Raw genomic sequence first — 27,810 nt, forward strand, 5'->3', positions numbered from 1 at the left:
CATTGCCTGGAATGGAGCAATAAGCCGTGACCCAGACTATAGTTTTTTGATAGTTATTATTCAATATATCGTTCAGGCACTGTTTCATTTTGTCCAAGAAAACCGCTTATTCTTGCCAGAGAATTCGATACCCAGATGAACAGCCCAAAAAGAACAAGTTATCCATGGTATCTTGCAATGTTTTTGCAGATTAAAAGCTTTGGGTCCAGTAACTGAAACCACGCCATCATCTGCCAGTTGTCTTAGTGTGCTTGGGGGTACTAGACAGCTGTCAATGTAATTCACGTAAAAACTATAGCGGAGCAGACTGAGGCATGAGTAGCTGATTCTGAATGTTGCCAAATCCCCATGTGAAAAATACATGCGGTTCTCTGACAAAAGGTTGTGCAAATTTTTAATTATAACCGCTGAAAGAACATAAATGGAAACTGAATCAAATGCTTCTTTGATGTCCGAAACTTGAAAATTAAAATCACCGAAGAATATTCAGGCAAAAAACTCATGAGAATGATAAAATCTCACTGCTAGGTAGATTAAGCACATTTTTTGTGCTTTAGCTGATAATGGAAGATGTTTGTTGTTCTCTAGATCCAGATGGAAAAATAATGGACTAAAACCGTAGATTGTCGGACTTTCGAATATTTTGTTATTTTTTATGTGGAACACTTTATTTTCTATATAGGGGTGCAAATCAGAAACTCAAGGATAAATACACGTAGAAATGTGGTCAGGTTTTAAACACTTACAGCTCAGTATATTTTGTATCAATTATTAATATTATTTCATTATTTGATTGGAAATATTTCTAAGATTCGATTTGAATGTATCAAGCCACGTATTTTCAATTATAAATGATTGAAATTTTGATTAGTAGCAAGCAGTGTCCTATTTTGTCTGCTAAAAGTCTCCGGCATACCGGATTTCCCTGCCATAGACGACGGTTTTGAAGGAGTAAACGATATATCAAAGGGAAAGCATCGCGAATCTATAAATAGAAGCAAAATTATAGCTAACGTTCCAGTCCTACGCGTAGCATGCTAGAGGTAGGTTGTTGCTAGACAGCAAGGCAAAAAGTGCCATAAAACGATTTGAAGCTTTAAGTGGAATGCTCTGATCTTGTGTCATTCAATCTCGGATGAAATTCCATGTTATGTCGTTTCGCCTGAGAAATTAACAACTACCCAGGGTAAATTATGAGTGTTTAAGATTAATTTCTAATTTATATAAGATGAACTCGATTGATAATGAGAAAAAGTTGATCACTTCAACCGAAATCGCAGAATGGTAGAGAAACTTAACTCTATAAAAATAACTGCTTGCATACAAAACTTGAACACAAGCTTGGCGAAGAAAAGCTTAAGGGCTGAGGACAGTATCGTAAAGTGGTAGGTTTTTTACTATTTTCCCGTTTCAAATTAAATTTTCTAGGAAACGGTGCAGAATATAGAAAAACCCACCTGACAAAGTCTTCGAAATTTAGTTGAGAATATTCTGTGAAATTTTCAGAATGATTCATTGAGTTTAGCGGTCGTGTTGTATTTTTTTCTGACTGAAGAACTGCTGAAAATTGGAACGCTCGGAAATGTATACCTCTACTTGTTCATCGAATATCTCGGCTTTGAAGGCTTGTATCACAAATCTACCGTGACAAAGTCTAGATAATTTAGTTTAGATGCGATTAGTACATAAAAACATATATGTTATCGCGATAAAAATATAGTCTTATATTTTTCTGTGAAACAAAGTCATTTTCAATGCATCCGCCATTTTTTTCGCTTTGGTTTCCTAATAGCATTCTGAAAAAGGAGAGAGAAATAAAATTGGCTCGACAAAGCTGCCAAACACACAGACATTCAATCTTTGTGAAAGTTGAATAATTTTTCATTGTTCATTGGAATCCATGTAATGTCCAACCCATACGATATATTGATGTGATAAAACTTCTTATCAAAATAATAAAATGTATGCTGGCAACCCGGTACAGTTTGCTCATATACGAGAGAGTACAAGAGAAATACGATGCGCAAAGGGAATTGAGCGAGCCACGTGGTTGATTTAAAAATCAACACGCGACCCTCTGTCCTCAGACCTGAAATATCAAAATCGTATCGCAAGTATGTACAAAGATCGGCTATAAAACAAACAATGTTCTGTGTTGGTTCCTAATCAAGATCAATCTAATGTCGTTTTCGTTTTCAAATTGCACTACACCGGTGTAGCGAAAGATGCACTTAAACCGTTCGTTTTCACCAATTGCACTACACAAGTGCTACACGTTTTCTGCACCGATACCACTGGTGTAGCACTCATTAAAAGTTCGGTGTAGTTCTGTGCAATGGAATCGTTTATTGTAGTCAATGGTTACTGTTTATGTTTTCGTAATTTTTGTTCGTTTATTCACGCCTCAGTGTAGCACTGTACTGGTGTAGTGCAGTTCAAAAACGGAAACGTCATAAGCAGACTCTCGTGCAATTGCGGATTCAAAAGTGTGACGATTGATTGAACTTTTTGATTGTAGATCATTAGAAATTTTGGTTGCCTTGTTCCACATCAATGGCTCGAACAACCCCATGGGGCTGATCCTTGCAGTTTTTAAATAAATTTTGTCTTAATTATCTGCAAGTACGCAACGTTAGAAATAAAAAAGGTGCTGATCAAAATTTTACTTAATACTGTCGTTCCCGAAACCAATCAAGTATACTCACAGTCAGGTCTAATGTCTGCTCAGTTGAAATTCATCACCTAATAAATATTCATAGAAGCAAGAGAAACTAAACTAATTAACTATGACTGGCTGACTGCTCTAGTAATTATACATCTTATGTTCTATTTGTTATTGTTAGTTTTCTAATCGTTTCAACCTATATATTTTCATCTACAAGTCCAATTGCAGCAACAATAGAACATTCTTGTTTTATCTTCGTTGTTTCTGTCATAACTACTTTATTTCAATCTCAACGATACAAAACAGTTCACATTTAGATATTGTTTGTTATTCGCCTTGTCGCACACTGTTGTTAAAATATCTTCTAATGATTTTTTTCGGTATTTAAGTATTATGCTCCATCATCCCTCGTCCGAATCGTCATGTCGTGTCGGATTGAAAAAGAACCAGCGACCATCATATGTCACTTATGCTAATTTGATCACCCGCCTGGCCGATGTGATGATTTTCAAATTAGTCTTGTTGAAATTTCCTGTGTAGCTTTTGATTATACCATTACCATTCGGCCGACTGCCTTCCAGTAACCTTAATGTCGTAATCTGAAATTTAAATCTGATTCAACTGATCAGCGTGCAGACGGCTTCTGAATGACTAATTCAAAGTAACGGCACTCCAAAATAGCGCATTCTCGTGTGACTGCCTGACGCCTGACGAATCGCATTAGGTGAGATTGGGAAATGTCCAGCAGTCTGCAGTGTTGTGTTCTGGTTAGGTTAGGATTTGGTTGGCGCTCCGAAGGTTGGCGGTAAACGACCTCTGCTAATGTGCTGTGGTGGTACCTTTGGAGTCTTCCATCAGAATCACTAACTGTTTGTGTAGCGGAGCCATTGATTACTTCATCGTGTCGTGTATGAACAAGAAGAAGATGAAGGTATCTCTCACGGAAAAAGACTCCATGAACAATTAATTTGCAGGCCAAGCTCCCCTGAACCGCTGCAAAAGAAAAATGTGCAATGAGTGTGCGATTATTAAACCATTACCACAATTATCTCATCAGGGTAGCAACCTGGTGGTGGTTTTATCGTAACTTGACTTGTTTGGCGCAAAAATAACATACCTCAAACATACTCCTCTGCCTTCGAATAAATCCCCGTAGCCTGCGTGTCTCTCATCGAGAGGGTGTTGTTTTCAGAGCTTGTATATGTGGTAATTGAAGCTAATCGAAAGTCTCGTTTATTTGTTAGATTTGTTAATATCTGCCAATCCACTGTGTTCAACTTTGGTATTTGGTATGGTTGGGGATAGCTACATTGTTGTACAAATTTTAAAACCATCAAGCGATTGATTTGGGTTCAAATGTCATCTAAGCTTGGAACTTGTGTAGCAAAAAATTTGATTTTTTTAAATAGGTAGTCCAAAAGTTATTCGAACTGTACTTTTTATTGACTCGAACAAATTGGCGCTGTTCGCAGAAGAAAATGTAAAAGAAAAATATTATACATGTTAATGGAAACTGTTTTGTTTTCTACTCGAATGTGACTATCTCAGCAATTATTTAATCCTTTGCACCGCTACCTTTCCGGTCTAATGCGTTCGTGCGCTGGCGGATCGTTTTGCAGCGCTGTTCAGTTAAGCCCATAGTTGAAGAAAATAATAACACAATAAACAATCGTATTACTCCCCCGCTCGTCCTTCGCCGTTTGTTTGTGTTTTTTCTATTCAAGTTGACACAGAAATTATGCATAGGCGATAAACATAGCCACGGTTTTCGTGCATCGAAGTGATGTTGTGGCTATGCAGAATTGCTTATTGATAGACCCACTGAACATCTATCCGCCGAACCACTCCGGGAAAGACAGTCCTAATTGGTATTCATAGTGATACGGTCAATTAATATTGCCACGATCGTCGCCTGCGAGAGACGCGACTCCGGTGTTCATTGTCCGTGTATGCGGTCTGTCCTCTTCATGCGCCAGTGAGCTAGGATGGAAGCACTCAGCCTTGCAGCAAACGAGTGAACGAGCCATCGATTTAAAGGAAATGTCAACAAAATTTCACAAGCTCTCCGTCGTATTCCTGCAGTAAATTGAATTATGTTTTTTCCCTAACTGTCTCTACCAGGCTAATTGAATTATCACCATTGGCGGATGGAATGATCTATCAAGCTTGAAGTGAGGAAGTCATAGGCAAATCAATCAGACAGACATTTCGATTCGTTATGGATCCATTCAACCAAATAAAACAACGTTGAAAGAACGGAAGAAATTGATGATGAGTGTGTGTGTGTGTGTGTTTTTTTTGCTGAACCTTTATTCGAGAGGAAAAAATGAACTTGCAAAAATCATTATATTTTTCACTGCACATGAAACCGTTATGCATGTCATGCAAATGAAATACGAGCAGTACGGGTAAAAAGCGTACCTTTGAATTTATGATCAGACTTCAATGATCGGACTGTGTCACTTGGAAGCATTGTGTTTTCATCAAAGGACGTGGTGTTGTCAAACCTGATTAAACATCTTACGGACAATGTGATGTTTCACCTGTCGACGGAAGCCGGCGAGAGGCAGGTGTACGCACGATTTTTAATGGAACCTTCGGAGAACCAGTATGAACAGTAGCGGAATCATTTTTTTAAAGAAAAAGCGCCTTTTTTCTACATTGCCAATGGCAAAATATGCATTAATGTGAAAAAAAACTGAACTGTAAATTTCACGGTCAATCGGTTAATAAAAGGGTCCTTGATAACTGTTCAGGTATCGACAACATGCAGCGTACCTTGAGGAAGCTGAACGATTGTTGTATGGTGAATTGTTGAATGACAGGTTTGCATAAGCTTAACATAAATCTCGTATAATTACCTATTATTCTTACTTTATGCTAATTTTTCTTGCAACAGCGCATTGAACTGTTACTGAATACAATACATTTGAAAATTGAAAAATTACGTATACAAATTGAAATCGAAATTCGTTTTGTACATTCCAGTTGGAATCAGATTCAATTGCTTCTATTTTTATGGAAAACCTACCATAGAGAGAATAAAATCGGTTGAAAATCTCAATAATCAAAAACCTTTTCCACCTCCACCCAGTGGTGCGATAATGTCTTTCTCTCTCCATTCAAAAAGTTTCAATAAAACATGTTTTTTCATTGTGATATTTTTTGACACAAGTTCATTCAGATTGGCTCGGGTTGTTCACAACAGAAACCAAATGTATTAGTTCTAGTACATTTGAACTTGTTCATTGGACAAATCTGAAATGTTTTTGCGGTTAGGAAAAAATGCTTTTGTCGGTTACGTCAAAGTCAAACAAAGTCTTGGCATTACATTTCCTTTTTGTGGAAGTGGAAGTCTTTCGGTTTCAACAGACTTCGCAGCCGATTCTTAGCGTTCAGAATCATTGCATGGCTAGTAGTACTACGATTCTACTGACACTAAGAATCCTTCCAAGTCGGGGCTCGAACATACAACAACCGGCTTGTAAAGACTGTCCCAGAAAGCATGGATGCACTTTGATTTCGCTGTAAATAATTCACAAGTGTTAGTGTTAGATATTCAAATTTTATTCGATATATCGATAATATTAGACTACAACAACAGAATATTATTCTCAAAATTTGATACTTAGCCATTGTAGACTAGCTGGCGCACCTTCTTGCGAACGTTTCTCAATAAATTCCGTATAGACTTGGCGACAAGTTTTGACACTTTTTTCCAATCTTTTTCGAACTGTTGAATGGTTTCGGCTGCCGAGACATGTTTCCTAAGATGTGCCTTCGTTAATGCCCAAAATTCCTCAATTGGTCGAAGTTGTGGGCAATTTGGTGGATTCATGTCTTTTGGAACGAAATTGACATTTTTGGTAGTATACCATTCTACCGTTGATTTCAAGTAGTGGCAAGCAAGATCTGCCCAGAAGACAACAGGGTCCTTGTGGCTTCGAATCATGGGTAGAAGTCGTTTTTGTAAACATTCCTTGATGTATATTTCGCTGTTCATTGAAGCAGTGGTTATGGAGGGTTTCGAAATCTTACCGCAGCTACAAATTGCTTGCCAGACCATAGCTTTCTTACCAAATTTTTCGACTTAAATCGATGTCTCGGACTGGTGTAACACTTGCCCTTCTCGCACCGTATAATATTGTGGTCCCGGCAAGGATTTGTAATCAAGTTTCCAGTAGGTTTCGTCGTCCATGATTATGCAGATCAAATTTCCAGCAAGAATCGTATTGTACAGCTTTCGAACCCTCGGCCTGATCGATGCTTTTTGTTTCGGACTACGTTTTGGTTGTTTCTGCTTCTTATAGGTTCGAAGATTCAAACGTTCTTTAGCACGAAGAACATTTGACTTTGAAATGCCCACTTTTTTGGCCACATCCCGAACTGAAACCTCCTTCTTTTGCTCGAACGCCTTCAGTATACGTTTATCCAACTGAGGGTTAGCAGGACCTTTTTTTCGTTTTCGGTTTATCCTCAAAGGTGTTATCCTCACCGAACTTTCTGATTGCATTTCGCACGGCTTTTTCACTTACTCCTTCAATTTTTCGACGTTGTTCTGCTGAAAGTCCACGCATTTCGAAGCAAACTAATGAAAACGAATAAACAACTGTACAAGTGGTTAGAGAAGAGTGTAAACAACAGGACGCAGCCATAAAAATTGACAGATTCTGAACCATTGCGAAATGGCAGCGGTTTTTGGTTGCGTCCATACTTTCTGGGACAGTCTTTAAGATCAGCGCGCTATGCATTGAACCGCCGGGCTACGGTTACGTCACTTCAACGATTATATCTCCAGAACCGGAAGTGTTGATAGCTTTCATATGAGCCTAAGACTGTTGACATCGGTTCTTCCATCTCCGAGAAATTGGGTATTTTTTACTATCTCTTCAGCTCTGTCGTATCCCGAGTCACCTTATGTTACGATTTTTCAACATATTTCTCAAATAGCAAAATTGACTGTAGTGGATTGTGAGTTTTAATGTACGTAATAATACGCTTTTTCAGACATTCTAGCTTGTGCATTTACGAATCCATCCGTTATTTCTCGTTTTTCAATACTATAGGTTGTGGTGAGCTCGATTCATACGCGTTTCTCATCGCTTTTTCTCATGTGGTGATTCTTTAGCGGAACTTTCATTGAAAGCATTTCGTTTAGTTGTTTGTAGTTTTCGTTAGTTCTTACGCATCTTTTACTAACTTAAACTTTAGTTTTCCAACGTATATTCTAAGCCGTCTGGGGGATGGTGAGTCTAATTTTGTCTGCGTCCTTTGTCTCTTTTTCGAATATGGCGATTCGTCAACAATAAAATTGTTGCACTAGAATAATGTGCGAAATTTTATTGATCTGGAACACATATCTTCTTACTGAATAAGCTGTGTTAATGTTTTGTTTACTGTTCCGAGGGTCGCAAAACCATAGCGATAGTTGTTCGTAAGAGTTTTCAAATCAAATATAATTTCGAATAAGCTAACTATCGACTTATTTTATCATTACTTTAGTTCCTCAGTTTGGAATTAATTGAGCTTCAATTAAAATAACTCTATATATCTCTCTTGGTAATCGGTTGCCTAGAGATTGAAGAATAAAACTATAAGTTTAAAAATTTAAATTTTTCTCTGCATTTCGTCTACTATAAATAATACGTGCGTTATGAATAAGATGCGATTTCCATTTTTGTTGATTATTCTTATAAAATAATTACCTTTGATATCGCGTTTCGAGGTACGATTGCGGATTCGGTTGGTTTCAAACCGATTGACTATCGTCCTGAGAGATTGAACGGAACCTAATGCATGAAATTTTAAATCATGAATATATTGCGGAGTTCGGGGTCGTCGTGAATCGGTATTTTGATAATTAATTTATATTTTCAGGTTACGAATATTGGTTTTCAAATCATTAGATCGTATTATCTATCAAGTGAAATTCTGATAGTTTCATCGTTCTACTAACACTATTATATCCACTCTGCACTAGCGGAGATGTGCAGAATTCCTCGGTCACTAGTTGCAACACGTGTTGAACTAACATTCCTTCTCTTCCTACAGTTACCTGCATGGGCATGACGCATTTGGTTCAACATGCAATTCAACTGGTCAATTAGGGGTTTACATTTTTTTGCATAGGACACATGACCGTTTTGTATACTTTATGTTTCGTCTTCGACTCGCCTCATCATCCAGTATATTCCTAAAAAACACGTTTACTTTCGGTACGTCACCTAAAACATCGCAATTCGGTGCAAACTAATACACCCAAACCTCCATTTACGTAACTAATATATTTATACATGTATTAATAAACGTATGCATATGTGAAAATATTTGTATTTGCTAATACATATAAATATTGGTGAAGTAAAAGTGATCATTTATATGTATAAATATATACACATATATGCAGACGGGTAAGTGTCATACATATATAAGGTTCGTAAATGGAGGTTTGGGTGTAAAGTGTTCTGCAAGTGGCAGAAATTTTATGTCTGTTTAGCGGTTTATGTTGAACTACTGGGTAGTATAACAGTTCAACTGTTATGCACTGACATGTCGAAGTCCAAACAAAAATTTCAACTGATTTTTCAGTATAGCCTTGGGTTGTTTTTTAGTTCCACTACGACTCTCGTTGTGATCCTGCCGATCGATAATATGTCGCTCACGTACAAGTTCAAGAAAGCTACACGTGGCTGATATTGCTAATTACAACTACATTGCGATGGTTCGCGGCTTCCATCAGGTATAACTTTTGTCGTGAATATGACTTACTTTACTATGGAGCGCCCTTTCATGGGTAGAACTTAAACATGAATATCTCTTGTTGTATTCAACGCATCAACATAATTTTTTCTCCATATCATCAGAAAGCCACCGTTTTATGGTAAAATTTCCAGTAGTTTGAGATAACCACAAATGATTGAAAATTGAAGTTTTCTAAAAGTTTGATATGAACGAGCATTAAGGTGAAATTCAGTGATAAAATAAGGCATGCAAAGTTTTCAACCACATGTATGGAACGAATCACAATAAGCACAAAGCGTATCGTGCAAAACCGACACATAGAAATGCGGAATTTTTTATGTGATTGAATGCAGTGGGTTTACATTTTTTGTTGGTTAGTTTTTTTATGTTTCAATTATAGAGGTTTTAACCTTAAGGTCATTCACCTCTTCTGGCCAGAAAAGCTTTCTGACTATTTGCGGGGTTGGGGATCGAACCCAACACGCTATACCCGCCCCCGTTTGTTGGTTAGTAAAACAGACACTAAACTATGCATGATTATAAACCATGAGTATTTGCAATTTATTGGTATGAGGGAAACACATTTATGCAAGTTGTTCCTAGGGCTAGGGCTGTCCCGGGTTGGCGGTTCAATGCATAGGACGCTGGTCTTACAAGCCAGTTGTCGTATGTTCGAGCCCCGAGCTGGAACTATTCTTAGTCTCAGTAGGATCCATATTACTAGCCATGCAATGATTCTGTACACTAAGAATCGGCTGCGAAGTCTGTTGAAACAGAAAGGCCAAATTCCACAAAAGGAATGTAATGCCAAGACTTTTTTCCTAGGGTTACTATCTAATTAGTTTTAGTTTTAGTTAGTTTAGAAATACTATGTTTAAGTGAAATGTATCATTTGGATGATTGTAATCTGTTGATGCAAAAGATGAGGAGGTTTTATGCCTGTTGTAGAGCAAGTTTGACAGAAACTAACTCCACCGGGCTTTTCCCTGCTCCAGCATGTTTGTTGAAGACGGTCAATTTAGTCACTCAATTTATAACCGAACTGCTCTTATAATTTTTATTCTCGTATGAGACGAATTTGTTCATTCTTTGATACAGACCAAAATCTTTGGCATTTTTCACTTAACTGATTCCAACTAAGCATCATTTTATGTAAGAACTAAATAATATTCAAATAAAATCTTTTTTATATGGTACTACAACTGGTTTGTAAGATGTTCACTAAAAATATCTAGTTTGTGAAGCGCATAGCATATCAGTTTATAAGTGAATAATATGTCATAATTTCTCATAAAAGTTTGAATTATTATTATTAATATCATTTATTTTACTCCGGCTTTAACCTTTTGGTCGTTTACCGGGGCCTAAATGTTTGAGGGAATTCTAGATGCTTTTCATCCACGCTCGACGAGTTCAATTCATAGTTTTAGAATTCGTGAAATCGAAGATGACTCGGATATTCTTTCAAACTCGCTATACAATTTGTATAGCCGAGACGAGTTTGACAAGTAAGTTATTGAAGTTAATATTATATTAATTCCTAACTTACATTTTGAAATCCCAGGCAAAAAACGATTTGTTGTGCAATGTTTCAATTCATGAATGAATTTGAACATTGCATTTTTAATTAAATCGTTAATTTCAATTTGATTTCAATTATAATTGTACCGTAACAATTCTGCAAGAAAAGTATTGAAAATTTTCAAAATCCACACAATCAATTTACGTGCGATTTTCGATATTCGGATGTGTGGAAAAAGCATGTCAGTTTTATTCGTATTCATTTCGTCCAGATTTGTCTCTGACATTACCCACCCGTCTTTATTGAAACAAAACATATCGTGATGAAAATTTCAACACTGAAAACGGAAGCATTGCAAAACTAACACCATTCCGGATCTAACAGCTAGGAGTGCTACAGTAAAATGAACAATGTGTCCAGATCAAGCTTTTGGAATTTGTTAAGTTAGCGGAATGCCTTAATTTGAATTTTGACCATAACGTATATAGCAATAATTCTTTGGAAGATATACACTTCTCACTTACACAACGAAGTAGTAAGTGTGAAGTGGTCATTAATTGTAACCGGTAAGCCTAGATAATGATTTTCTCCCTGAAAGTGAATTGATTTGTTTTTCCATGTTCAAATGAACCAACAAATTGAATCACACTCAGCAGTAACAATTAAAATTACATCAACAAGCGGAGGCCATATGGCACATAAGTTGAGAAAAAAAATGCTCTTGATTTCCCCGTTCAAGGCCATTCAAGGTGTACCTTCCTCTAAGGCATATAATTGGCATGCTGAGCGAGCAGATGAGATCTCTCAAAAGTTGAAAATAAAAAAAACATACAAACCAACTGGTCCTGCAGCATCACTGGGCAAGCTTGGCCAAAACAAAAATTACGAAAAAAGCAAATAATGACTTATTACCGGCCGCGATGATAATTCGCCGTTGGAGTGAACGCTTTCGCGGTGTCTGCGGACTTCCATCAATCCGACATCTGCAGACAGCGCTAAGTCTCATCATTTCCACAGCTGTCGATCACTTTTACCACTGACATTGACCTTGGCAGAGGCAAGAGCTCATCTCAACGCTGAATCCGGCGCAGCAGGTTGAAATGTTCGTAGTTTGGTAATATTTAAATTCACAACAAATCCTAGACTAAGAAATTTCTTGTCCAGTGCCGCATACAATTCAAGTGGAATGTTGAGCTAGAGAATTTAGGACAGCTAAAATTAAAACCTGAATTTTCATGCGTTGGAATTCCAACTGATCGCAAATTGATAAAATAAACCACAAACGAACGAACAAAAACTCCGAAATTATGCGGCGTGGCCTTCTTTACGAGATGGACAGATAAAACAAACGGGAAAAATCCGATCATCGAGAAATTATCTAATCGATTAAAGAAAATTGTACCGTTCATCGTTTTCCCCAATTTCTTCGGCCGATTTGTTGAGGCATTGTTTACGGTTGGTCATTGGAGAATTGGGTGAACTTGGTTGCGGTATGACTCAATGGTTTTGACGCAACATAATCGTTGTGCGATGGAACGTTGCCTCAGAAATTGCATTTTCCAATCATTTTTTCGAGATGTTCTTTCGTCCCGGTACGGTACGGTGCGTACTGCGGCGGATAAATGGAGTGATGTTAGAACATAATCGAGAACGAGGTTGCATTGAAACTCACTCGACCACTTAGCCAAGATAACGGCTCTGCACGAGGCGATTTGATGATGATCTGTTTAACCAGTTTGGTGCTAATGAAGCTGAATCGTTCGCATGTTTTTGAGACTGCTTTCGAAAGCAGGTTTAGGCGCCAGGGGAAAATAGAAAAAAAAGAAAAAACAGCTGCAGACGTATTACAAACGCCCTATTTATTTTTGATATGAATTATGGTGCACTTCCTGAAGGCGGCTGTTTTGTGTGGTATGCCTTGAAGGCGAAGCAAATTTCTTTGCAGCAAGTATCGCACACCCGCCCTGAAGTGCCTTGGTAAATGTGCCGTATCCGTGGTAATAATTGGGATTTGCGAGGAATTATTGATTAAATAATATTGCTTACTGTATCGCTATAATTGAATTGGCCATGGTCAATCAATTTATTTCAACACCATTTGAAAGAACACGGGTTTAAAAGTTTTGTATCATGGATTTCCTTGGAATTCATACTATCACAAAGCATGATCTCGCATACGGTACATTGTTAGATTACTAAAAGCCAACAGGTTATTACCATAACCGGTCGGCGCCGATCTCGCTATCGCGGATCTATTGGGGGAATAAGCTTAAAGGGTGATATACATCGTTTTCAATTAGTTTCGGTGTTATTGCATTTCGATACAACGGCGGATTTGAAAAGTGCAGGAGGGCTGGTGCATTTTATTACGAACTGAGGAGGTTGGAATGTTACCTTCGAGAAGGCAAACAACATTCTTCTGCTCGAAGCTTAACCGATAAGCTAATCCATAGTATACCAAGCTTTTTATCTCAGAACTCAATAATTAATTAATAGTGCAAGCTTATGAGAAACTAGGGCAAAATATGTCTTCAATATTACAACACAGTTGAATTTGTTTTATCGTTTTAAGACATTATATCCGAGGAAGCAGTTTATCGAGTTTGTAATTAATAATGAGTTTGTACGAAAGTCTCAAAGTCAATTACTCGACTTTTAATCAACGAATTATGATAAAATCGGAATATTTTTGCTTCGGCTCTAGGAAGCAATATCACAGAAAAAATAGTTGGGAAACTGTTCCATACTGCTGTTAAAGACTGTCCCAGAAAGTATGGACGCACTTTGGATTTCGCTGTAAATAATTCACAAGTGTTGGATATTCAAATTTTATTCTATATACTGATAATATTAGACTACAACAACAGAATATTATTCTCAACATTTGCTACTTAGCCATGAAAGACTAGCTGGCGAACGTTCCTCATTAAATTCCGTACAGACTTCTTGGCGACAAGTTTTGACACTTTTTTCTAATCTTTTTCGAATCTGTTGAATGGCTTCGGCTGCCGAGACATGTTTCCTAAGATGTGCCTTCGTTAATGCCCAAAATTCCTCAATTGGTCGGAGTTGTGGGCAATTTGGTGGATTCATGTCTTTTGGGACGAAAGTGACATTTTTGGTAGTATACCATTCTACCGTTGATTTCGAGTAGTGGCTAGAAGCAAGATCTTGCCAGAAGACAACAGGATTCTTGTGGCTTCGAATCATGGGCAGAAGTCGTTTTTGTAAACATTCCTTGATGTATATTTCGCTGTTCATTTTAAGCAGTGGTGATGAAGGGTTTCGAGATCTTACCGCAGCTACAAATTGCTTGCCAGACCATAGCTTTCTTACTAATTTTTTCGACTTCAATCGATGTCTCGGACTGGTTTAACACTTGCCCTTCTCGCACCGTGTAATATTGTGGTCTCGGCAAGGATTTGTAATCGAGTTTCACGTAGGTTTCGTCGTCCATGATTATGCAGTTCAAATTTCCAGCAAGAATCGTATTGTACAGCTTTCGAACCCTCGGCTTGATCGATGCTTCTTGTTTCGGACTACGTTTTGGTTGTTTCTGCTTCTTAGAGGTTCGAAGATTCAAACGTTCTTTAGCACAAAGAGCATTTGACTTCGAAGTGCCCACTTTTTTGCCACATCCCGAACTGAAACCTCCTTCTTTTGCTCGAACGCATTCAGTGTACGTTTATCCAACTGAGGGTTAGCAGGAACTTTTTTTCGACCCGTTTTCGGTTTATTCTTAAAGGTGTTATCCTCATCGAACTTCCTGATTGCATTTCTCACGGCTTTTTCACTTACTCCTTCCATTCTCAATGACAGTCCGCGTTCTGTGCACCATTTGTACACAATTTTTCGACGTTGTTCTGCTGAAAGTCCACGCATTTCGAAACAAACTAATGAAAACGAATAAACAACTGCACAAATGGTTAGAGAAGAGTGTAAACAACAGGACGCAGCCATAAAAATTGTCAGATTCTGATCCATTGCGAAATGGTAGCGGCTTTTGGTTGCGTCCATACTTTCTGGGACAGTCTTTATAGCGACGTGAAAAATCGAAGCGAATGTACTTATTTCCATCTCATTATCAAGGAACGAAGTAACGAACAGAGACAGCTGATCTTATTCTAACTAATGGTTTTCGTATATGAGATGACTACTAAAGCCGTTATCCTATCTAATTTGAATAAAAATTTAATTTTTAAAATAGATGGCGCCATTAGTAGATTCAAGGCAGTAATGTCAGATCTCACGTGTCAACTTAAATGCTTGAACATTAGGTAAATCATTATTTAAACTTGCCCATTTCTATCAGCGTCGTGTAGTTTCCTAAGTGAAATTTTTGTGCGTTTTAGGGCAAATTATCGTAGTTTGCAGGAATCGCTGCTTCCAAGTTACAAGAAGAGTTCGGTGAATTAAAGGACGAGCTTTTTCTGTTTGGCCAGCAGAATTGAAATTGAGAACAGTAAGAATTGACAGCGAAACATTTCGTACAGCAATGCTACACGTCATCGTAGTTGTTTACAAATCGTATTTTCACTGGTGTCAAATTGAGTATCCATCATCAACATAATATGGAGCAATTCGCCAAAGTGAAATATTCACATAGACAAAGTCATCATTTGCATATGGAAAAATCCGAAGCACTATTGTGTCAAACTCAACTAATTTGAAGCGGTCGTTGAAATAATAATAGCTAAAATACGAAACCATGAACGAAGTCGTAACGTTCCACCACGACAACGCTCGGTCAGATGGTGTGGCTTAGGTCAAAAACTTTCTGAATAGCAGTGCATGGAAAAACATCCGTTTAGTCTTGGCATCTTCCGATTGCTACTTATTCGATACAGAACCCACATACCGGAAAACGATTCACTTTGGAATAAAAAATTGGTACGATTTTCTCTTAGGTTCAAAAGATGAGAAATCGTTTTTATATGCAATCCATAAATTGTCTGCAGTGTGGTAAACATTGTGGTTCGCGATAAATATTTTTATACAATAAAGCTTTAAATTTTAGATTTTGAACGAGTTTCGTTAAGTCACATTGGAAAAAGATTGATAAATGAAACGGCAGAAATGAAAATTTGCATGAAAGGGTCACTGCAGGGACGAAACTCGAACCCGTAGTTTTTCCGTTTTGCCAAACTGCCCTGCATATGAAACACATGTTGAAATAAGCCTAATTGAATAGAAGGAACTCAGTTGAGCGCCACGCAGTTCAATTAATAGTCATGCTCGGCTTCTTCTGTTCTTCTTTTATTCTGGAACCATTGTTTCGACGTGTTTGAAATGTCGATGACTATAACGAACGTGGCTCGACACGACAGAGCCTAACGACCTCACAAACCAGATTGAATATGTGAGCAGCGATGCCAGATAGTGCGTGCCAAATTTCCGTATTCCATTCAGTATCGGTGTGGAAATAAAATCAGTATAAATCCGTAAAACTTATTTTACATTGATAACATATATTTATATCAATAATAGCGTAATTTATGTAAGGGCGAAAACTTTTCGGTCGAAAAAGGAAATTTCATAATTTTTTAATGATGGAAAAGCAATGTCTTGGTATTACATTCCTGTAGTGGAGTTTGACCTTCTGTTTCAACAGACCTCGCAGCCGATTCAGACTGTACAGGACCATTGCATGGCTGGTGCTACGAACCTACTGACACTACGAATACTTCCAGGTCGGGGCTCGAACATAGCACAACTGTTTGTTAGACCAGTGCCCTATGCATTGAACCACCAACCCGGGATGGAAAAAAGTATAAAATATTATCATGAACTATATTTTGGTGTGAATTTTTTTCTCATTGTTCGTAGAAAAAGTTTGAAACATAATTCAGTATTAATGTACTACAAACTTTCGGTGCGTTCTGAAAGTACACCAGTTAATAAGTTCAACCGAGTTCAACTTGCGCAGGTTTGCAATGATTTAACTCGGTGGAATTTGTCGCCCGGAATCGGTCCGGTTGTCGAACCGATCACGGTCCTATAGCATCATATGGTAAAGCAGGAAAAACATTCAGTAATATTACTTATATTGGTGGAAAAACCCGAGTTTCTAGAAAATCTGTATAATATCAGTATTTTTTTTTGCAAAATCAGTTTAAAATCCAGTAAATTGTACCAATGCACTTGCTAATAAGTAGAATACTAAAATATCCGTATATCTAGTAACGTCTTTGATATTACCCACCCACCTGTTTTAGCTCGATCCACGGTTGTAGACGACACTAACAGTTTGCATCTCGGACCGAAAGGTTGGGGTTCTGCTGCTTAAAACATTTGGGCACTATTTGTGATGTTTAAATATGTAGGCTACGGCTTACGATTACCCCAGATCCAGTCCTCAAGGCTGCCGTCAAAATGTTCTCGGAGCACTTTTGATGCATCGGTGAAAATTACTTTTGTTACATTCCATAATTTTCAAAATTAGCGAGCAAGGTAATCGGATTGTCGGGATGCACTTGCAAAACAACGTCAAAAAAATGAACAAAAATTGCCGATTTTTGATGGGTTTACCTTCATCCGCACTGACGAAACTACCCATGCAACATCAATCATAGTAACCCATGAGTCAGCAGACAAAAGATTTTTCAGTCGAACTCTAACCGTGATGGCGAATACAGTGAAGACAGATTTTCATTTTTTACGTTTCGCTTTCAGCTCATCAGTGCGTCAGCAGTTTTTGTTGAATTGCTAACGCCACCTAATGGTTCAACATAAATCGCTGAGCAGAGATAAAGTTAATGGTATTTACATATACAGGGTCCGCCATGTAACTTTTTTTTAAACATGCAATAAAACACAAACGGTTCATCCGATTTCAAAACTTATTTTTTCATATTAAAGGACAATCCTTCCGGTTAATCTATATATATAAAAATGCAGAGATCATTCTTTGTAATCGCATCACCTAAGAACGGATGGACGGATTAAGATGATTCTTTTTTTGTTTGATCCGTTTTTACTCCCACCGGGTTCGTACATCAAAAAAATTAGGAAAACTTACCGGAAAAGTGGGAAAAATCCATAAAGTTGTTTTGTATGGACAATGGAATTCTCCGTTGAAAAAGTCGTCTGTGCTTGCTAGATCATCGATAGATGTTTGGCGCACAACGAGTTGCATAAATGTTTGGCCGTCGAAGAAAGGAATACTAGATCGTTGAAAAAATTGTTTGGCGGGCAACGATTCATGATTCATGTGGCTCTTCTTTTCGAGCCACGTGCTTAATTGGGTATCGAAATTATTGCTTGCCAAATGACTCAATGACGGAATGCTCAGTCAGGAGAAAAAGTTCTGATATCATTTACCAGTTGATGAATTGTGTTCAATGGAGTCAGATGAATAGTATTGGTAATCGCGAGCGCGAGTTCAACTAATCAGAATATTTTTGAGTGAATCAATGAAAAGAGTGTGCCGTAGAAGCGCTAAGGTTAACCTAAGAGATTTCACTGCATTCTGCTTTCTAATGATTTAGATTACACTAAGCGCACATAATAAGTTGTATTTAGAACAATGTTCATTGTTCCATTATGATGATTACCATAATGGAACGAGACCGTCATTTTATATTTCATATTCTGTGAAGAATGTTCAAATTGGTAAGATGAATATCAAATTAAAATTTAAGCATCCTCTCTCCAAACAACCAGAAGTTCCACAGTACCTGAAAAATATCCACTTTATTAGAGCTGTGAAGTACGCGTGGCACTTTTTGGCAACTTGAACGTACAGAACAAATTCTGAGAAAACTTTCTCACTACTTAAAAGCTGTAAAAGCTTCAAAGTTTGTTCTGTTCCGTCGGGTGAATATTCAAGTATGAGTAATTCCTTAAAAACAGATTATTCAGAATGCTCTTAAGAAATTTTTTTTTTTTTACGATCTTTTTGTTACTTGGGCTAAATACAAACTGTAAACATATCCTACTCTACCGAATGATCAACTCTAGAAGAGAAACACTTCAGTATTTTGTTAGGTTTATCAATACAAAGTTCTGGTTAGTGAGCTTCTTTATCGATTACCGAAAGCAAGAATCACATCTGAAAGAGAAAACGTGGCACCTTATATCTATTATGTCGAAGCCATTAGTGAGGGATCTCTGTTCAGTATTTTGATCTTTAATATCTGATAATCTGTACATTTGCTCAATTTTTGCTTAACAGAAGTATTTCACATTTTCACATTAATTCTTGGTGATATTTCTTTTTCGGGCTAAAGCGAATGTGTGTTTAATTCCATTGATTGTAGGTTAATCAGAAAAATAATGGAGAGAAACGTTAACCATTTAGTCGTTTGACAACTCTGATATCCGAAAACATAAATTCGAACAAATAATTGTTGGGCGAAACGAAGTTCGACGGGTCAGCTAGTTGTTGAATATAATTACATTCAAATGGCTGCCTCGGCTGGCCTTGCAGTACGCCATACGGTCCAGTTTTTTAGTACATTTTCGATTGTATGCAGCTTTATTTCAGCTATGGCTGCACGAATGTTGTTCTTCAAGGCTTGAATTGTCTTTGGCTTGTCCACATGACACTTATCTTTGACAACCCCCCAAAAAGATAATAGTCTAACGGCGTCAAATCACAGCTCCGAGGCAGCCAAACGACATCCGAATTTCGACTGATAATTCGATCTTCGAAGACTGTTCGCAGAAGATCGATCGCAGCGTTGGCTGTGTGGCACGGAGCGCCGTCTTGTTGGAACCAAATGATGTCCAAGTCTTCCTCTTCAAGTAACGGGAAGAACCAATCGCGATATTGACCGTGGCGGCGGCTGCTGCCTCATTCTCGAAGAAAAATGGCCCAATGATGCCGCCAGACCAAAATCCGCACCAAACCGTCACTCTCTGAGGATGCATCGGTTTCTCCATGATAACGTGCGGGTTTTCCGTCCCCCAGATGCGACAATTTTTGCTTATTAACATACCCGCCGAGATGAAAATGTGCCTCATCCGAGAAGATGATTTTTTGGCAAAAATCGACGTCTTCTTCAAGCTGATCGCAAGCCTAGTTGGTACTATTTTCATGCGTTCCTCAAGTGTATACACAACCATTTTCGTTCAGCGGAAGGATATAACTAAGTTTCTGTCAAATCAAAAGTTACATTAAGGTTATCAAAGTCGAAATAACCGCTAGTTAAAAAAAATATATATATATATGTCGGACCCTGTACTCTTATTACACCGAAGTGCTATGTCCTCACTAACGTGCCGAAAGAAACGAAATTAAGTGACGACGTTCTGAAGGAACGCCGTTCAGAAGTGTGCGCGTTCAAAGAATGGCACCCTGACGCGTCGAAAACGGACAACGTGCAGCACTCTGTGGACGACGGATATGTCCGTTCCGGCATCTACAACATCTTGGCTCTATTAGACAACAATCAGAGCATCGAAAAGGGCTTCGGTTCCGGACGGCCGACGACCCTGAGCGACAAGAAGCTCTAAAGGGAGTTGAAAAGGAAGACTAAGGGAGAAATCTCAGAGCTGAAAGTAATGACGGAGCGTCAGCGGCTGAATGAGATAGTCAATTCGATTTTCGACGATGACGAGACCTATCTCACCCTGAATGGCAACGGCTGGCAGGGCACTTCGTATTTTACATCTCCCACAAAGGAAGTGAGCTCCGAGGTGAAGATTTTTTCACACACCAAGTTCGCCAAGAACTGTGACTGAAAATCAGCGAAACAGGGAATGTCAAAGCCGCTCTTCTTTCACTCATCGTGAACGGGGAAATTTGGGGCATGTTCAGGAGTGTTCTAGTTCTAGATGCATAATTTATGTCAGTTACAAAATTTAAATCTGAATTTTATAACAAGAAAAACTGGCAGCCCAAGCAGTGTTTTACTCGTGTTTCAAATATACAAAAAATAGAACGGCATCGTAGACCAGTTTTTAATATGACAGAAGAACTGGTAGAATAAATAAAACTAGAACGGCTTGCTGGGGATACGTTTGTTCCAGTTTCTGCTCTATTATAGATCTTCCATATAGAACTTCTAGCTGCTGAATTTGCTCTTAGAGTACGAAATATCTGGCGGAAGTTGCGTTTTTCATCCAGAAATACCATAAAAAATTCTGGGCCAACCTGCAACGTAAGATCTACTCAAACAATTTTGTAGTGAAAACTGAAGAGGAATTAAAAAATAAAACGAAAAAATAACTCAAAAACATGCCTACACGCATGTTTTCGTTCGGCGAATGTTCCGGGTAAATGTTGGAAGGCCGCTCGCGAGTAATCTTGAATTATTACACCCTTCACCCCCTACCACCCACCCCCCCCCCCCTCCCCCCAATGAGGTTTTTTTAATGCAAACGTTGTTTACGAGTTCACGAGTTTTTTTCACAGCAGAGGTTGATTAATTTTCGATCGAAACGCCCTTCGAAGCAGTTCCCGATCAACAGAGCATAACAGGATTCTATCAAAATTATATGTGATCCTAATATTTATATCTCAATATGTTATAAATATGATTCCAAATCAGAAGCAAACATTCAGATTTTATTAAGATTAAGATTATAGCAAGTCCAGATATTATATTAAGGGTCGTTATATTTCAGGTAAAACTATACTAGAGAATTGAAAAAAAAGAGGTCAAACACTTTTGTCGATCATGTTTCTGACTTTCAACCCGAAAAATGCTATGCTTCAATAACAAACAGTAACATAACAGTAACAAACATTTTTTCCTATTTCACATACCTGGAGATGCTTTTGAAAACAATAATTTGATATTTGATTTTGAAATGACAGCTTAAATTTTAAATTTAAGAACGTTCATAAGTAATTCCTACTCAAATTGTGTAAAGTTGTTATTCAAATATTAATTTTAAATTGAAAATAAATATTTTTCAAGATTATTTTGCACATTTTCTTTTATGAACAAAGAATGGTAAGGGTAAAAGCTTCAAAACTCGGGTCTAAACGATGAAAAAAATCATCATATTTGCGAATTTTTACTAGAATTATCGTTCAACAAAATAAATTCAAATGTTTTGCACATCATTCGAAGAGCATTTTGTAATTTTTTCGTGGAAAAATATTGAGAAATAAGTCGGTGAATAGGTATTTTTGAGAACGCTTATTAATAATCATGATTTGCGGTGTCCACTGTATCTCAGCGCAGACTAATCAGAAGTGAACAAATGAACGCAGCATAGTTAGAGTAGAAGATTTTCTAGACTCCAATGTTTCTGTTTGATTTTTTTTAGTTTTTTTTTAAATTTTTGGGTTGTTCAAAGTGAAAACTACGATTTTTCACGAAAAAATCCGCCATTTTGTAGCTGTAAAACCTCCCCAAAGTAACAAACAACGAAAAAGAAAACGTTGGGGTCTGTTTTTCTATATGTAGAAAGTGTGTGCAAAATTTGAAAAAAAAATGGTTCAGTAGTTTTTGAATAACGATAATCATTTCCGTTCATTTACAACTATTCTTCAGTACCATAAAAAAGCTTGCTCATAGTTCTAAAATAGCTCCTTTGTCATTCCTATGCCGGTTGGAAGGAAACGACGAAAGAGGTGGAGAGCGATAGATTGTTTTTGTAGCAATATGGACTTACACTAGTTATTATATTATGCCAATATATCCTTCCAACCTCAGTTGGTTCTCATGGCCCGATGCAATCGTAGCGTATGTTGGCAACTCAAAACTTCCCGGTTCGAAACCAGTCGCTTAACTGTATATGTTTTTTTTATCGCAAATCAAATCGCCTAAAGGTATGCAATTTCATCTTACTTGGCGAAATCTATTTTTAGATTTGCACGATAAAGCCTTAACCCCAAAAAATGGGTAATAACAGCTGAAAAGTCGTACTAAATTTGTAACAAATTTAGATATAATATTGATATTTACATATCAAGGTTTGTTACAATTTTGTTATCACCTAGGTTAAATTGAGTTATAATTTTTGTTATTTTAACTATTAACAAGGCCAAGCTTATAACTAATTCAGATAGAAAAAACGAAACAACCCCAGATACAATTTTGTTATCCCTTGTTGATCGGGTTGGCATCTAGATTCTGGGCCTTATTACGGGTATCACTAGACGGTGAAAACCAAGTGAAGTGAATGTAGGTCTTTATCGCGAAAGTCGCTTCAGATAAAAAAGTAATTATTTAGATTAGCTTGTTGTTATTACGAACATCAAATCACCAAAATTTTGTTGAATAAAATGATTTTTTTCACTACAGTGATCACTTCACTATGCGTGATACTGGTAATAGGTAAAATCAAGTAAAGTGACATGTAAGTGAAGTGAATGTGAAAGTGGAAGTGAGAACGGTAATAAGGGCCTCTAAGACTAAGAAGCAAAAATAAAAACCTTTTTCGAACCAAGAAAAGTGTACATGAACATGTACAAGTGTGTTTGATCAAGTCAGTTTCGTGATATGTGATCTTCCGGGTAGCTCTATTGGCATAGCAGTTCTACGAAATAAAGAAACTTGGAAAGCACTGTTATGACCTAAGGGGGATATTTTTCAGTAAATTCAATTTTGATTATATTTCAGCTATCCTTTTTCAATATCGTCGTTTTCGTTGGGTAATCATACCGTAGTTAATAACTATGCTAGCAAACACACTCAAAAAAAAGCACTAGAAGGAAAGTAAGGAACGAGGCGGAATGAACTGACATATTACTATGTGAGTGTCGTACACAATTAGCCATCCGAGCATGCCGGCTATAGTAAATATCAATTGAACACAATCGATTTACTTTTACTCTTATTTCACTTCCAATTCATGAAATCCGACTGGAATTGTTTCAATGGATTGGCGAGCCAGGCAATCGCCGACCGGATTTCCCACCCGTCTTGAGAAAGCTCATTCAAACGGCTGGCTATATCACATGTCGTTGCACCTTCCGGGGCAGGATATACTTTTTTTTCGACACGCTATCCGACGCTGCGGACCGATTCAATAAATATTTTCCAACGATAAGCGAGCTTCTAACCAATTGTGCGATTGTTTACTAATAACTCTTGTCCCCGATGGCTTGGGTTGTGCGACACCAAATACAACGGATTGTAATCAAATGGCGAGTTGGTCTATGCAAAAGACATGTATTCCTAGTGATTTAGTGGCTTTCCATGCCGCAGTTAACTGCATTTCCCTCCCCGATGACTAGTCGATGTAAGGCAGCTTTGCGAAAGGGAGAAAAACACAACAAAATGTTTAATCCTATTCAGGCACCGGCTGAAATGTCACACTTCATGTGGTTTTATTGAGGAAATCGGTAATGAGACGAACCAATCGTAATGCGTCACCAGCGAGCGGTGGTTGGAAATGTAATATGAAAATGTGTCTGCTCGTTGGCAAGAAATTGTTTCCGTCGGTTCCTTACGCGGTGATTATCACTACTGTTCAGTTCGCTGACAGGCTGGTAAGCTTTGAGTTATGCGCGGGCACGTGAATATTAGTCGAGAATAACTCGTTTGCTGTCACTCGACGATCGATGTTCGAACTTTCACCAGGATGTAGAATTCTCTGAAGATGGTTGGACGGGGAAAATTTATGCTTGTGGACATTTGCTGATAGATGATTGCCCGCTCGTTTTCATTAAATATTTATTAGGATACACAAACATGGACTAATTGATGATACTGTTTATTTCAGAGCCGTGGGAAGTTCTGATTGTAGAATTATTAAACCGAAGACATAATTACTTGGGTCTGCTCTGCGACACGGAATTATGTAATTAAGCTTTACAATGTGAAAAAATATGGCATTCCGGTGGGACAATTCTGCTCACAACCCCCAATGGGAATTTCATAACAGAGTATAACTTAAGATTGTTTTTTTTTACAGTGATTAAAGATGGTATCTGAATCATTAAGAACTATTTCTCGGCTTGATACGGGTTGGTATGTGTAACTTTGTAGCTTGTCTACGCGACTGTTCGCTTAAAATCTATTCTTAAATGTTGGATCTGACGACTTTCCTCACCACCAGTGAGCAGTCGGTGATTATGACAAAATAGACTATAACATAAAGTAGAACTATCTCCGTAATGACAATTTCTATGGTGAGATGATTGCTGCGTGTGCTTCCGTTAGCTTAGATGATTCTCTTGATCTGTTCCGTAGACGCTGACACCGTCTTGATTGAAAAAAAAAACAAACTATTACTAAATCATTTGTCTTTTCTTATCTTGCAGTACGGTCTGAGACAGCTGGATCTGTCGCTTCTGTCCCAACTGTGGGCGCTAAATGAGTCAATTCAGGAGTTCCGGACGATGCTGCAGGAGCAGGAAACTCTCTCGCCACCCTCGCCAACGCCTTCCAATTCGGACGCCAATTCCGTGTCGTCCGACGATGATGAAGACGAATCGTCAAACACCGCAACGACCGGTGGAATTGGACCGAATCACAACTTGATCGAGTCGGTCGCAGCCGCTTCGGTGCTTTCTTCGAACCAATCGAACCGGATGAGAGCGCCACCACCTCCACCACCCAATCGGAAAGCACCCTCCCGACCGGTTTGAGTTTTCCACAGCAGGCCTAGATATTCCAAAAAGCAACTTCACTCTCTCCAAGTTCTAGCCAATAATTGAACAAATTTACTCCGTTTCGGAGCGATCCAGTGCATTGGGTGGATCTAAAGCGTTAACTATTTATGTTGCCGCCGAAGCAGCAATCACAAAACACGTAAGTCAATAGAACAAGACAATGGTGAGGGTTTCCGAGGGCTAGCGCTCAGCGAGAACCGCACCCTAATCATTAAGTAAGTATTTGCTCTGCAGCCCTTTTGTACATAGTAATTAAACGTAATTCTTTCAATTCACTACAAATAAACAATAAAGAAACCATGTTCCAAAATAGAAATCGCAAGCGTCAAACAACGAGTAAAATTGCAGATTTTTTTAATAGAAAATTTGAGAACGAGCTCTGGTGAAATACTACCAACAAAAAACATACACGGTGCTCCATAAGTTTCGATACACTTTAACATCTTTAAAAAGTGGAAAATTTCTTGACGTGAATACGTCTTACATTACTATGGGGCGTCTGTTCAAAATTCGTCATTGGAAAGAATGGGTGAATATCTCTAGTGATGTGTGATGTGATGTGAAGTGAAGCCACCATCAGTTCAAGGACTTGCCAGTGGATGCGGGTAGACTTACAGTAGCCCCGATATGACTCATCCATTCACCTTCTTACTATAGCTGTTACCGAAAAGCGAACAAAAAGGGTTGGGCGGATACGTAAGTAGAGTCACTTACTCGTATTCCGCGGGAATAAAAGATGCTCTTCCAACCATAAAATCCAGTGCATGGATGAAGCATATCGCTATACATGCTTGAACCCGCCTGATGGTTTGTTTGAGAAGGGCGCGTCAGACTCATTTCAAACCTTCAGAAGGAAACAAGTTTCCTTCAAGTGACTTGGGCTGGCTATCCACAATACCTCGTCCAGTCATCAATTCGTCCGATGCCCTGATGCTCCCTCCCTTTTACGCCCCCGTGCAAAATGTTTTATATTGATAAATACAATGAAACATAGTGTAATGAAATTAATATAACATAAAATGATATAATAGATTACAAAATAATATAATACAATGTCATACAATATAATATAATATATTGTAAAACATGATATAAAATAACAGTCAATGTAGAGAGTCAGTTATGCTCTTCTATCTTCGCAATACTGAAGGAAGTAGAATATTTCTCTTCTAATAACAATAATAATATCCACATCTATAAAAATAATATATGTTATTATTATTGATGACAAATTAATAATAATAACAATCAATATAATAATGAAGATAACAACAAAAAACAATATAATATAGCACAATGAATTATATAATAAATAATAGAATAAATAAAATGATATGTTGCGATATGCTATGATATTATATTACTCATTCTGCCATCAACGCATTCCATCGACCTTTTGTCACCACAGACACACGGGTAGGCATGAAACAGGAACCAGTGAGGACCAAGCTCACCTTGTGACGACCTTGATATTTAGTTGAAAGTTACTTTAAAAATGATAACTTATAAGGAAAACAAATTTATATTTTGCGCAGAGGTACGTAGTACTACTCATAATAAACCCTACAATATAATATAATATAATAAAACATAATGCGATACAATATAACATAACATAATAGAAATATAATATAACATAATATAATAAAATATAATGTAATATAATACAATATAATATGATATAATGCAATGCAGTATAATACCATACAACATAGTATTTAATAACATAAAATAGGGTAAGACGATAATATATGAAATAATATGCTATGATACAATATAACAGGTAATGTCGCAGTGTAAGTTACGCTCTTCTAATAATAATAATAATAATAATAATAATAATAATAATAATAATAATAATAATAATAATAATAATAATAATAATAATAATAATAATAATAATAATAATAATAATAATAATAATAATAATAATAATAATAATAATAATAATAATAATAATAATAAAAATAATAATAATACATGATGTAATAAACAACACAATTATATGTAGTAATATACTATGATAAACACTGCACTTTAGGATGGGCTTCAACCTACAAGCCATTTCGCACCCTCTCATTCTGCTACTAACGCAGAAGGCGATAGCACCCAGTCGACGCCGTTCTATTGACCAAATGTCATCATAGACGCTCGGGGAGGCATGAGATAGGGACTTGTGAGGACTTAGTTATCTCACCATTTGACGACCTTTCTAGTTGTACTAAACGCAGCATGGTATCAGAAATACGATCAGCAATTTATATTTTCAATTATGTGAGAAAACCAGAAATTACTCTGAAATTTTATTTTCCTCAACTTTGTGAACAATGAGAAAACTCATCAAGTCTTCGCACTCGGGCGACAGTT

The 27,810-nt window shown here is 37.5% G+C and overlaps 1 protein-coding gene across 1 annotated transcript in view; it reads left to right on the forward strand.

The window, feature by feature from the left end:
- Positions 1 to 25,785, forward strand: part of LOC131431416 (homeobox protein 5-like) — a 105,833-nt gene extending 80,048 nt beyond the window's left edge. Inside the window, exon 3 of the mRNA XM_058597112.1 lies at positions 25,093 to 25,785. Within this exon, the coding sequence (XP_058453095.1) occupies positions 25,093 to 25,419 (327 nt within the window). The 3' untranslated portion in view covers positions 25,420 to 25,785. The remainder of the gene's footprint in view (positions 1 to 25,092) is intronic.
- The last annotated feature ends 2,025 nt before the right edge of the window (positions 25,786 to 27,810 follow it).

The sequence above is a fragment of the Malaya genurostris genome, chromosome 2, assembly GCF_030247185.1.
Source record: "Malaya genurostris strain Urasoe2022 chromosome 2, Malgen_1.1, whole genome shotgun sequence".
In the NCBI taxonomy this organism is placed as follows: domain Eukaryota; kingdom Metazoa; phylum Arthropoda; class Insecta; order Diptera; family Culicidae; genus Malaya; species Malaya genurostris.